The sequence below is a fragment of the Vipera ursinii genome, assembly GCF_947247035.1.
Source record: "Vipera ursinii genome assembly, chromosome: 13".
NCBI lineage: Eukaryota > Metazoa > Chordata > Lepidosauria > Squamata > Viperidae > Vipera > Vipera ursinii.
The window spans coordinates 2,857,791-2,871,939 of record NC_139526.1 but is presented as its reverse complement, the minus strand read 5'-3'; the positions used below and the strand labels follow the sequence as shown (position 1 = coordinate 2,871,939).

General features: G+C 44.8%; 1 protein-coding gene across 1 annotated transcript in view; it reads right to left on the bottom strand.

Moving 5' to 3' along the window:
* RAB26 (RAB26, member RAS oncogene family) overlaps nt 1–14,149 on the bottom strand; it is a gene marked incomplete at its 5' end in the record, with an annotated part of 188,401 nt that overhangs the window by 31,649 nt on the left and 142,603 nt on the right. The window contains one exon of the mRNA XM_083372464.1: nt 8,539–8,591. Within this exon, the coding sequence (XP_083228590.1) occupies nt 8,539–8,591 (53 nt within the window). The remainder of the gene's footprint in view (nt 1–8,538; nt 8,592–14,149) is intronic.

Below are 14,149 nucleotides of genomic sequence, written 5' to 3'. Positions count from 1 at the left end.
ATGTAATACATAACTATAACATTAATACATAACATTAATACATAACATCTAATGCACTTTTCTGTTGTCACACTATCAGTGCATGTTTTAATATAAGAGAGTACGGCATCCGTGTATGCATTCAGGTCTTGATCTTCGAATACACTCCAGTCAGTAGTTTCAAAGCAGTCCTGCAACTGGCTGAGAGCACCCACTGGCCAGGTTTTGACCCTTTTCATGACTGCCTGAGTCCTTTTCCTGAGAGGAACATACTTTGGGCACAACAGGAGTGAAAGATGGTCGGATGTACCCAGGTGGGGGAGAGGGAATGCTCTGTATGCCTGTTTCAGATTAGAGTACACGTGGTCTAAAGTGTTCTTCCCTCTGGTGGAAAATTGCATATACTGTACAAACTTGGGGAGAACTGTCCAGACAAGCTTGATTGAATTCCCCAGCCACGACAAGAGCACCTTCTGGGTGAGTTTGCTGCTGCCTGGAGATGACGTCATACAGCTTGGAAAGTGCCGTGCTGACATTGGCATCAGGTGGAATGTAAACAGCTGTAATAATTACCACAGTAATTTCTCTAGGCAGATAAAAAGGCCTACATATGACAGTCGACTCTGTTTCTCTGCAGCCAACAATGGGGTCTTGCTGGCTCTCAGCTTCATGAACAGGCCATCCCAAGACTCTGAGGAATGGACAGAGCGAAGGGGCCATGGGATGGAACCTCTCCTTCCCATCTTCAGCTTGCCATCATGCTTTGAGTCTTCTGTCACACAAAGCTTCCAGGTTTCTTGGGATAGTTTGTATTAAGCTAATATATCTGATGAAGATATAACATGTGCACATTGGACAAAATACCCCAGGAAATTTATTAACAGTCTCAAAGGAGGGATAACTAACATGCTGACTGAGGAATTCTGGAAGTTGAAGTCCCCAAGTCTTAAAGTCGCCTAATTTGGAGACCCCCGTTCTAAGAAGATCACACGTTGAGCACTGGCCAAGACTGTGACGCAGCTGTTAAAAAGGAAAACTGTGTGCTACTTTGGGATGTAATAAGATCAGCGTAAGAGCACACGTCACAGGAAGATACTGTCTGAATTTTTTCTGCCTTCATCAAGGGCCACCTGGAATACTGCATTCAATTCTGGGTACCACAATCTCAAGAGGACATTGGCCATCAATTGCTCAGAGGATGGCTGCTGAGTATCGGAGCAGCTCTCTGTTGTAGTGTTAGGAAAAATGTCTTGGTATATAAGCTTTTTTCCCCTCTAAAATAAATTGATTCATTTGCTGTAAACAATTTCCATAGCTGCCCATTACGCTACTGAGTGAGTCTGGGGAGCAAGCAAGAAATTAAAACCAGAGAACAACAGAACTCGATTAATTAAAAAAGCTTTAAAACAACTAGCAGTCAATACATCATTTGCCAGAGGTCCAAAAGAACAATTCTATCTTGCACTCTGCGAAAAAACAACAAATCCAAGCAAGCAACAGGGCTCCCTTAATACTCCTAAGAGAATTGCGTGACTGCAAGATGGGCAGCATATGATGAGGTTAACCATCTAGTCGTGTCTGACACTTGGTGATTCGGGCAGCACATACATTTAATAAATAAATAAAACCTGGCCCAATTGCCCAAGGCACAACCAGATCTTTAATGCATTACCAAAAAGCCAAGAGATTACCTTGCAAGGCAGGCACCATGGCACTGTGCCAACTTGGTGCCCCAAGCCCAAATGCTCCTGACTCTGCGCTACACCATTGCATAGTTTTGCTTCACTTTGGTAAGTCTGTTGTTTGGTGCTAGCCAACCATGACTTCTTCAACAAACCACTGTTAAACAAATTGTTGTTTTTCTATTTGAAGAGGATGTCCCAAGCCAAACAGAGTTTACTAATACTTCTTTAGATTTTGTTTTTACATAAAATGTAACTATTATTAAATTGGCTTATTAGCATGAAATCAGAATGGCCAGAAACAGCCTCCCTCCATCCTGTACCCCCAGCTCCTTAACCACCATCCTGCTCTCCTCCTTGTAAAACAAAGTGGGGGAGAGGGAGGTTCATGCAGAGGGAAGAAGAAAGGTCCAATCAGATATTCCCATTTCCCTCATTCAACCCTCAGACTCGTTCTATGTGTACCTCTGTAGGAATCTGAAATGCTACAAATGCTATAAAACTGCATCCAGTTTTGGTCACCACAATGTAAAAAAGATGCTGAGACTCTAGAAAGAGTACAGAGAAGAGCAACAAAGATGATTAGGGGACCGAAGGCTAAAACATATAAGGAACAGTTGCTGGAATTGGGTAGGTCTAGTTTAAAGAAGAGAAGGACCAGGGGGAACATGATAGCAGTCTTCCAATATCTCAGGGGCTGCCACAAAGAAGAAGGAGTCAAGCTATTCTCCAAAGCACCTGAAAGCAGGACAAGAAGCAACAGATGGAAACTAGTCAAGGAGAGAAGCAACCTAGAACTAAGGAGAAACTTCCTGACAGTTAGAACAACTAACCAGTGGAACAACCTGCCTCCAGAGGTGGTGAATGCTCCAACACTGGAAGTTTTTAAGAAGAGACTGGACAGCCATTTGTCTGAAATGGTATAGGGTTTCCTGCCTGAGCAGGGGGTTGGATTAGATGACCTCCAAGGTACCTTCCAACTTTATTATTATTATTAAATCTCCCCAACCTTCTTTCTCTGTTCCAGTCTGCAGGACTTTTTCCCAATCTTCTGAGAACTGCCGTTGTCCACTTCTCCATTCCTCAAACTGGTAAACCGCATTCCAGATGAGGTTGAGTGTGCAGAATAAAACAGAAATGTCTGATGCACTGGAAATTAAGTTGCTATTGATTCAGCCTCCAATGGCACCGGCCCCTTCCCGAAGCTGCAGCACCCAGCTGTCTCGTGTTCAGCGTACAAGTGATTGCAGTCCTAAGACCTCTCTCACACAAACTCACCCCTGCTTCCCTCTTGCACTGCAGGTTTCCTGAAGGCTTCTGCTAACCATGGCTTGCAGATTACGGCTGAAGAGGCCAGGGAGGGCCATTGGGAAAGGGGGCTGGAGAAGGCTCCAAGTCTTAGGGAAACTGAAATGGCATCGACTCCTGAGTCTGTGCTGCAGGAGGCAGACAACAGCAGCCTCTTCCAAAGCTGGGCAGAGGTGAAGCTTGGGTTAAATGCCACTTTGCAGCAGAGCCATGCCTATGAATCCGTCTGCCTTGAGTACTGAAAACGACACCAAGGGATGTTTGGGGCACAATTACTGCCTGAAATTTGCAGAGGCTGATAAGGATGCCAATGGTGTCCACGCACAGCTGAACAAGAGGAACAAACGCAGGCTTACATTTAGGAGTAATTCCCCCGGGACTTGAAAACACATACACACACACACAGTTTCAACCATTTGATTGCTCAGCTGGGCTATGTGCCCGAATTCACTGCAGCCCTGCTTGTAAATTCCCTGGCCAAGAAAGTTTCTGGGGAATTGTAGCAAATTATTCCATTCATGCCAGGTAATTTTGTGCTGCATCATTGTCTCAAAACAGCACTTCCCAACCTGGGCAATGTTGAGATGTGTGGCCTTCAACTGCTGAAAGTCTTAGCAATAGCCATGTTGGCTGGGAATTCTGGGAGCTGAAGTACACACATCTCAAAGGTTGGTGCATTTTAAGCAGGTGAAGTTCTGTGGCCAAAGAGGATGCATTTCTCTTTGAGTGCCAAAATACCAAACAGGAAATCTACAGACCTCCTCCAGCTACAAACCTGATCCAGTTTTTGGTTCTGCCTTCTTTCCTGCTTAGAAATCACTAAGGCAGATCCCTCAGCTGGATCCCTCTGTGCCTGACTTAATTTAAAAATAAATAGCAAACACTGAGAATTGGTTCAAGCAGAGAATGGGAAGATTGGCTAAATTTTGCCCCCCAGAGCCGAGTCTATGTGTAAAACAAGCCCTGCACCTCCCTCCCAATGGCTGAACTCTAACCATAACAGAATAAATAAGATAAAACCAGCCATTCACTTTGGACAATGGGCCCCCTCCAGCCTCAGCATCCGAGGCCAGGATCTTCTTCCATTGCACATGTTCAAAGCAGCTCCAGTTCTTCCCTCCTGAAGCAGCACAAAAGGTTGAGACTCCCAAAGAGAGACACCCCAGAAGAGAAGAGCAGCTCTCGGGGATTACATAAACAAGCAACCCAGGCCCCCTTGGACATGGCACAGGGGATGGCAGGTGGAAACAAAGGCATCCCAACGCGAGAGAATGAACTCCGCTGGGCTGGAGGTTGTGAATTTGTGTTCACCAGCAGCGGAAAGAATTTAATTCGGCAGATGTCTAATTCTTTATTTGCTATTTGCAGAGGAGAGAGCACTGCAATTATCAGCCCACTCGATAAACATCTAACTTTGCATGGACAGAGATGCCAGGCAATGCCAAAGGACAGAGAACAAGGTCAGCAGAAGGGCGGCATATTACGGAGCGCTAAGAGGCAGAGGGAGGAAACGGGCTGAGCCCCACGTTCAAGAAGAAGAAGAAGGCCATAAAGCCTCCTGCAAGTCCCATTTGGGAGAAGTGGTTCAGGCAACTCACAGCATAAGAGCACTCTTCTCGGTGAAAACCACAGCCAGGCCATTTAAGTGCTGAGAGAGTTCCGTTTGTTTATTTGAATTTATCAGCCACCCAACTCCAATGGACTCTGGGCACGAGAATCATCTCGGTAGACATCACAAAAGTCTACCTGGGCCCTGGACAAGTGGCTTCTCTGTGGAGCTGCTGCCCCAAGGCAGGCCCACCATGGGTCAGAGCTGGGGCTGGTTGTTGGGTCAAATGCAAGCCAGGAGAGGGGATGCAGAGAGGCAGAATGAAAAGGAGCCCCTGCCTTTTCCAGGTACCCCAACCTCTAGCCTATATGACAACTGGCACGTCAGACCCAGATCTCAGTAGTTATGTCTGGATCCAACTCTCAAGCCCTGGCTGACTCCTGGGATGTGTGGAGTTATTTTTTAACCAACAGGTGTGTCCCTATTTCCCCCTCTTTGAGATAGAGCTCCATCACTTGCACTTCTGAAGACAAAGATCAGCTCTGGTGACGCAACCCATCTCATGACCTTTCGCTGGAGGGACAGGCAAGGGTGGTCCCTTCCGGTGGTTCCCCCAGGTTTGCTAAGGCTGATGGAAGTGCTGGGCCACCTGGTCTCTCTCTGCTCTCAAGCACCAAGAGAGCAATTGTCCCAGGGATGCCCAGGACTCGCAGAAACCTGGATACCTGCTGCCATTGCAGCTCAGTGTGGAACAGCAAAGCAAGACAGCCTTTGAGAACAAGGAGGAGCCACAGTTCCTGGAACCACCCTTTGCACTTTCCAATCACAAGCTGAAGGAAAGTCCCAGCCCTGGATCACTCATTGATCCAGTCCTTTTCAAATACAGTATTTTAATTCCCCAAAAAGAACAAGCATTCCAGATGGATGGGCCTCGGTTAAGGGGAACGCAGCGTCTGGGGAAGCAGAAAGGCAGAGGAAGTAGGACAGTGTTTCTCAACCTTGTCTACTTAAGACAGGTGGACTTCAACTCCCAGAATTCCCCAGCCAGCATGCCAGTTCTGTCAGAGAACAATAAACATTTCTACTTTCCTCTGTACTCCAGGACCCAACTCTCTTTCAACAGGCAAAACCAGTATTTCTCAATCTTGGCAACTTTACGATGTGTGGACTCCAACTCCCATGCTGGTGGGGGAATGATGGGACTTGAAACCCCACATAAAATTGACAAGACTGAGAAACTCTGATGTAGGGAAAGTCTATTACACAAGTAGTCGAGGCCAGGGTTTGGGTTTTTCACAGCTAGCTGTTTATTTACTTGTTAGGCCTAATTTAGGGCTAATACTATCACAGAGCGTTAGCAATTTTGCCACCAAAATTTGGTAGAATGATTGGACAGGTAATAAAGATATTATAAAAATGTATTCAGAGGCCATGTGTCCAGAGCTCATGGGGCCCTGGATGGTCCCACAAGATTGCTCTGGAAAAAAGATGGTGGTGGTGGGGAATTTGAGCAATCTGACCTGGTCTGATGGGTTAGGGTTGGGGTTTTAATATGTTTTAATTAATTACTGTTTTAAACTTGGGCATAATATTTAATCGTTTTTTAACTTTTGTATTTTGTTTTTATATTTATTGCCCTGTACACCGCCCTGAGTCCTTCGGGAGAAGGGCGGTATAAAAATATAATAAATAAATAAATAAATAAATAAATTGCAGGGTGAAAACTAAGTATCCCACCTTGGCTAAACAACAGCCAGCCATTTATTTCTTCCCAGAGATTTTTTTACCATCCACATTCACTGTTCTGGCTTTTAACATGCAACTGTAATTCTAGCACATCTCATTCCTTTCTTATTCCTGTAAGTCCACTAATTCTGCACCTTTCGGTCTTCCTCCAGGCTCTCTGTGAATTGGTATTTATAAAAAGACAGGTAGATCCATCACAGTGGTTCCAATTGGCCAAAAGCTTTTCCAGATTTTCACTGAATTATGGTTCCTTCACTGGGACTCTTCTTTCTTGACTGCAAAATGCTCTGCTTTTGTAACCTGCAAGCCCAAGTCATGTTCCAGATGAAGACACATCTGGAGATACAAAAGTTCCAGTTCCAAGTGCTGGAAACAATTTACTGCACCTGAAAACCCTCAATTTTGTCTCCAGGAGACTCTGGCTTATGAAATCTCTTCCACTGGTCAAATTCTGCAGAACAAAGTTGGTTCGCTCTCCCAGAAATGTCACATTTGGGCAACTGAAATCCACCTTAAAGAAATTGGCCACTAACAAGAAGTGTGGGAGAACCCTGCAAATTCCTCCAGGCAGTGAGAAAAGGGATTGAAAATACAGCAAAAGCTCTGGGAGGGGTGTGTGTGTGGGGCAAACTATTTTCCAAAGCACCAAAATGCAAGACAAGAAACAATGGATGGAAACTAACCAAGGAGAGAAGTAACCTAGAACTAAGCAGAAATTTCCTAACGTGAGAGCAGTCAACCAATGGAATAGCTGGCCTTCAGAAGCTGTAGGTGCTCCATCACTGGAGGCTTTCAAAAAAGAGACTGGACAGCCATTTGTCTGAAATGCTAGGGTCTCCTGTTGAAGCAGGGGGTTGGACTAGAAGATCTCCAAGGTTCCTTCCAACTCTGTTATTATTCTATGTTCTAAGTTGTGCAGAAGCCCTTTTATGCATCCGCACATGAACTTTAGGGGTCAGCTTGTCCAGCAGTAGCAGCATGCCAACAGGAATGGAGCTTCACTAGGAACCTCCACAGAGTTGACTGAGGTTGGACACAAACAGTGGTGGCCTTGGGCTTCTCTCTGCCCCACAATCTTTGATGTCCAGCTTGTTTTAGGTCAGGAGAAACCAGAAGAGAAGGATCCACCCAGAGAAAGCCACTAGTTGAGCTGGTTCCAGAAACTTCATCCCATAAGAGGTCCCCCCCCCCACCAATTTTTTAAACATTCACATCAGAAGAAATGGTGATCCCAAAATGCACAAGAGAGGGTGGAACGGTTTCGATTTTGCTCCTGGCATGCTCCAGCTCCTCCTTTCTTTCATCTTTGAAGGAAGAGAGTATGAGAACCAGCAAGCCCATCATTGGGAAAAAGAGAAGTTGCAGGATCCAATCTGGGCTGGTCGTCAGAACCAGAGATTTGGTCTTCCGAGCTTTCAGATTACAGGGGAGAAAAAGGAAGGAACATGGTACAAGACCAACCACAGGGCACACCCTGCCATACACCCAAAACATTTAGGAAGCTGTAGAACGCAGCTTCTGAGATCTGCAAGTGGGCATCGCACACCACCTAGAGGCTACCATACGAGGACAACTTATGGACTGTAAATATTGCTTGGAGGTGGAAGATACTTCCAATGTAATCTACAGAATCTGCTGCAAGAATTGCCCCAGTGACTATGTAGGACAGATGTGGAGGAAGCAAACCACCAGATTGCAAGAACACAAGTGAGTGGTCAGACGAGGAGACCCAAACTCATTGGTAGCCTCACATTGCAATGAACAAGGACATACATTCAATTTCACAGCTACTAAGACTGTTGGCCCAGGCGGTACAAAAATAGCCAGGGAAATGATTGAAGCCTGGGAAGCGGGCGCCTTGACAGTCAACAGGAGTGCTGATTGACCACCAGCTTATCAGGTACTCAGGAGCCGAGGACTTGGCAGCACAAGAAAGCAACAGCCAATGACTTAATAGTTGGCCATCAACACCCCAATCAACATCTGAAAAGCCAAAAACAAAAGGCACCATATAAATCCCACACACAGAATAGCACAAAGCACACACTCTGCTAGAGAGAAGTTCCCTGAGGATGGGCTTCAGCACGAGACCAAAAGCCCAGAAGACTAAATCTCAGATGGGATTCTGCAACGTTATCCTGGGACACAGATACTCGCCTTCATTCAGAAGAAGAGAATTGCCAAACAACCTTTGCCTGCTCTGCTGCAGGACTCATTTTGCATGGCATCTTCATCTTTGAATAATATCAACTGTCTGGAGTCCTCAAGACTTACCTGGATGTTGTCAAAGGATGCTCGGTTTGTGACATCGTAGAGGAGCAGCAAAGCTGAAGAAAGAAGGAAAAAAAAGTTCAGAGCTAAAGGCTGTGCAGTTCAGCCATGTCAGCCACGTATGTGTTGTATCTAGGAAATAACATCACAGAAATCTACATAACTTGTTCAGTTAGAGCACTTTTGCACTGCCTTTACGCTTTGGTTACTTTTACACAAAAGACATCCAAAATGCCCTCTCTTCTCATTCGTGTGGAGAATTCTATGCTCCATCCCTTTTACTTTAGTGACTTCCAGTATTTCAGAACACCTTCCGAAGCATGAATTGCAGTGGCTGAAAATACTTACCTGGTTTCGGGGGTGGTGGTGGTTAATGAGAGGATTTCAAAAACTCAGAAAAGGCATCCCTGATAAACTCTGACCAGTTTTGGAGGGGCTTAAGGAGCCAAGCTTAGGGTGCCCATTCAAACCCTAAAAGTTAAACTAACCTAAACATTTTGGCTCCTCCCACTTAGGAGAGGCCACACCCTCCACCGTTCCCAGGTGGAGCAGAAAGAGCAGGGAACACTGCCAAACTATTAATATCAAATCAAGGTATTAATATAATTAAAATATGTTATTAACATTTTCAAAATAAGCAGGTAGTGCACTCAGCTAGAAATTTATTATTTCATATAAAGACCTCTGAACAGAAACAATCTTACAGACTTGGCATTAGTTCCTGTAAGTTTTGAATACCTGGGAAGATCCTGGAAAAGATAATCAAAAAACAGATCTGTGAACAACTAGAAGCAAACAAAGTTATAAGCAGTAGCCAGCCTGGATTTGTTAAAAACAGATCATGCCAAACCAATCTTATTTTATTCTTTGACAAAGTGACTAAATTAATAGACCAGCGAAACGCTGTGGACATAGTATACCTAGACATCAGTAAGGCATTTGATAAAGTAGACCACAACCCACTGCTTGGTAAACTACAAATAGGTGGGATAGACAACAACACCATCAGATGGATCTGTAGCTGGCTGACAAACCATATTCAGCGAGTAGTCCTCAATGGCACTACATCCACATGGAGAGAAGTAAGCAGTGAGGTACCACAAGGCTCCGCCTTAGGCCCAGGACTCTTCAACATCTTCATCAATGACTTAGATGAGGGAATAGAAGGGGATCTCATCAAATTTGCAGATGATACTAAGCTGGCAGGAATAGCCAACACCCCAGAAGACAAGCTCAAGATCCAAAAAGATCTTGACAGACTTGAACAATGGGCCCTATTCAACAAATTTTAATGTGGAGAAAAGCAAAGTTTTTCATTAAGGCAGCAAAAACCAAAAGTTTAAGTATAGATTAGACAAGACCCGGCTCAAAAACAGCAACTGTGAGAAGGACCTTGGAGTCTTAGTGGACAATCACTTGACTATGAGCCAGCAGTGTGCAGCAGCAGCCAAAAAAGCTAATACAATCCTGGGTTGTACAGTATAAAGAGAGGCATAGAATCAAGATCACATGAAGTATTAATTGTTGTTGTTGTTAGTTGCGAAGTCGTGTCCGACCCATCGCGACCCTATGGACAATGTTCCTCCAGGCTTTCCTGTCCTCTGCCATCTTCTGGGCTCCATTTAAGCTCACGCCTACTGCTTCAGTGACTCCATCCAGCCACCTCATTCTCTGTCGTCCCCTTCTTCTATTGCCCTCAATCTTTCCCAGCATTAGGCTCTTCTCCAGTGAGTCCTTCCTCCTCATTAGGTGGCCAAAGTATTTGAGTTTTAGCTTCAGGATCTGGCCTTCTAAAGAGCAGTCAGGGTTGATCTCCTCTAGGACTGACCGGTTTGATGGCCTTGCAGTCCAAGGGACTTGCAGGAGTCTTCTCCAGCACCATAGTTCAAAGGCCTCAATTCTTTGGCGCTCAGCCTTTCTTATGGTCCAACTTTCACAGCCATACATTGCTACTGGGAAAACCATAGCCTTGACTATATGCATTTTTGTTGACAGGGTGATGTCTCTGCTTTTTAGTGTGCTGTCTAGATTTGCCATGGCTTTCCTCCCCAGGAGCAAGCGTCTTTTAATTTCTTGGCTGCAGTCCCCATCTGCAGTGATCTTGGAGCCCAGGAAAATAAAATCTGTCACTACCTCCATTTCTTCCCCATCTATTTGCCAGGAATTGAGAGGGCCGGATGCCATGATCTTGGTTTTCTTAATGTTTAGTTTCAACCCAACTTTTGCACTCTCCTTCACTCGCAACAAGAGACTCTTCAGTTCCTCTTCACTTTCTGCCATTAGAGTGGTATCATCTGCGTATCTTAGGTTGTTGATATTTCTTCCAGCAATCTTAATTCCAACTTTTGATTCATCTAGCCCTGCCTTTCTCATGATGTGCTCTGCATATAAGTTAAATAGGCAAGGCGACAGTATACAGCCTTGCCAGACTCCTTTCCCAATTTTGAACCAATCAGTGGTTCCGTGTCCAGTTCTCACTGTTGCTTCTTGGCCCGCATATAGGTTTCTCAAGAGACAAATAAGATGTTCTGGTACTCCCATCTCTTTAAGAACTTGCCACAGTTTGTTATGATCCACACAATCAAAGGCTTTAGCATAGTCAATGAAGCAGAAGTAGATGTTTTTCTGGAACTCTCTAGCTTTCTCCATGATCCAGCGTATGTTGGCTATTTGATCTCTAGTTCCTCTGCCTCTTCGAAATCCTGCCTGTACTTCTGGTAGTTCTCGATCCACATACTGCTGGAGTCTAGCTTGTACGATTTTAAGCATGACTTTACTAGCATGAGAAATGAGTGCAATGGTGCGATAGTTTGAACATTCTTTGGCACTGCCTTTAATACCGCTCTATAAAACCCTAGTAAGACCACACCTGGAATACTGCAGCCAGTTTTGGTCACCATAATCATAAAAAAGATGTTGAGAGTTTGGAAAAAAATTCAGAGAAGAGCAACTAAAACAATCCAAGGCCTGGAGACTAAAACATATGAAGAACGGCTGCAGGACTTGGGTCTGGCTAGTCTAAAGAAAAGAAGAAACAGGGGCGACATGATAGCAGTATTCCAGTATTTGAGGGGCTGACAGAAAGAGGAGGGGATCGACCTGTTTTTCAAAGCACCAGAGAGAAGGATGAGAAACAATGGTTGGAAACTGACCAAAGAGAGAAGCAACCTGGAATTAAGGAGAAACTTCCTAACACTGAGGACAGTTAACCAGTGGAACAGCTTCCCACCAGAAATCAGTGGAGGTTTTTAAGAACAGTCCAGGCAGCCTCTTGTCTGAAATGGCTTAGGCCCTCCTGCTTGAGCAGGGGACTGGACTAGAAGACCTCCGAGGTCCCTTCCAGCTCTCTTTTATTCTAACCCCCTGCTCAAGCAGGAGACCCCATACCATTCAGGACAAATGTATCTCCAATCTCCCTCCTCTCCCTCCAAATGTATGTTGACCCCGTCCTCCTTGTGGCAGTCTCTCAAATACTGGAACGCTATCATGCCCGCCCCCAGTTCTTTTTTCCCCCACTGGACTAGACACACCCAGTTCCTTCATCAACAGCTACTGACTGTGGCCCAGAAAGGAGCAAGATCTAATCAACTGTAACTGATCTTGAAAGCAAACCACAATAAAATATAAAAAGGCAGAACTCTGATCACAATAATACTGACTTATTTGACCATACCTTCCCAACACCCCTGGCTGGTTAGCACCTCTGCATGGGAGACCACAATAAATCCAGAATTGGAAGCCAGAATGAGAACTAAAAAATGCGCCCCCTTCATTGCATGTCAAACAAACCATACTAACGGAAGTCAGTAGAGGTCCCCTGGAAAGAAGCACCTCTTGGGGCTCAGATGTCAGCAAGCCACATCAGGCAAACCACAGCTGGGACCAGAGTGTGCTACTAAGCAGACCAACTTCATCCAAATGCATGTTAAATCCTTTGGGGGCTTTGCAGAACATCAAAAATGTATGTCTATTCACCGCAGACCCATTTAATTTTCATTATGTAGCAAAATCCCAGACTTTTTCCAACATTTGTTTTAATTCCTGTACCAAAGTAAATATATGAGAAATTAAATCCAGCAATTAAAATATGCCCAGCCTCAAATCAGGGTCTGTTCATGTCACGAGAAGCCCCCAGTGTCCAGAACAAAAGAACAAAGTGCTCGTTTGGCACGCAGTCCCATCTGCTAAGACATCAAGACGACATAAAGCATTTTGAATTCCATTCAATTAGAATTCCATTCAAGCATTAAACCATGTTTCTCCAGAGGGTTTCCCCCCCCGCAATTGAACCAATCATGGTGGTGAAGATACAATCTCAACTTTAATTACAAAAAGTGACAGTTGCTGATCATGCCGCAAGAATTAAGAAATTAATCTCCCAGACAGGTTAGGGATGCAAGTCTGGGAATCCCAGAGAAGCACAGCCTACCCTCCGCAGCACATTCCCTACCCAACTGGAAAAAACCAGGTTCTGCAAAAACTTCCCCCAACACTCAAAAATTCAGCTGCACTGAAACTGCAAACCTACGTTCGCAAGTGCAAACTCCAGACCTGAAAATGGCACAGTGATTGTGTGAGTTGAATGAATCTTCTAAGCCCATTTTTAGCAGGTCCAGAATCGGGGCTCAGCATGGTTAAAACTGTAAGAGAGGATTTTTAAAGACTTTTTCCCATCACACAGAGAGAATACAGGCAGTCCTAGACTTGCAACCGTTTGTTTAGTGACCGAAGTTACAACACCACTGGAAAAAGTGACTCATAAACATTGTTCACATTTACGACCGTTGTAAAAATCCTCACGGTTATGCAATCAAAATTCAGACGCTCGGCAACTCATTCCTATTTATGTTGCCAAGCGTCTGGAGTTTTGATCACATGACGTGCGGATACTGCAATGGTCGTTAAGTGTGAAAAATGGTCATAATCCCCTTTTTTCATTGTAATTTCTAAGGGTCTCTAAGTGAACTTTTGTAAGCCAGGGACTACCTGTATTCACTGGTACATAGTTCTTGACTTACGACCAGTTACTTAGCCAGGGTTTGAAGTTCCAACAGGCCTACCTGGGAGCTACCTATGATCCAGGTTCCCCCTCCCCCATCATAGTCCCGTGACTGTACTTCGGTTGCTCAGCAACCAGACTGCAATTATGTTTTTTAGGATGGTTTTGCTGAAAACAGGCTCTGTAGTGAACCACTGGTTTGCTTAGTGACTACCGTGTTCCCTTAACAACTGCCACAAAAAAGATCATAAAGTTGGGCTGGTCACGTAACCAAACTACTTTATGACTATCCCAACTTTCTACCGTAATGGTCAGACCCCATTACAGTCGCAACTCGAGGACTGCCTGCAATCCGATAGTGGTTTGACTGGAAATGGCCATTCTTTCCATTCCACAAAATTCCCCCCCCTCCCTCCCTCAGGCGCTTCTTGTTCTCCGGGAAATAAATGAGATTCCCAGAAGCAACTCTCTCCCTCTTTCACAGTTTTCTCATTATCCTTTTAATCATTCTCACTTAACAAGCTCTCTCACCACTCAAGAAGCTGCTCAGGGCTACTCACTCAGATTGCACGGTTCCATTTTTCAAAATCTAATAAAAGCTGCCAAGAAGCAAAT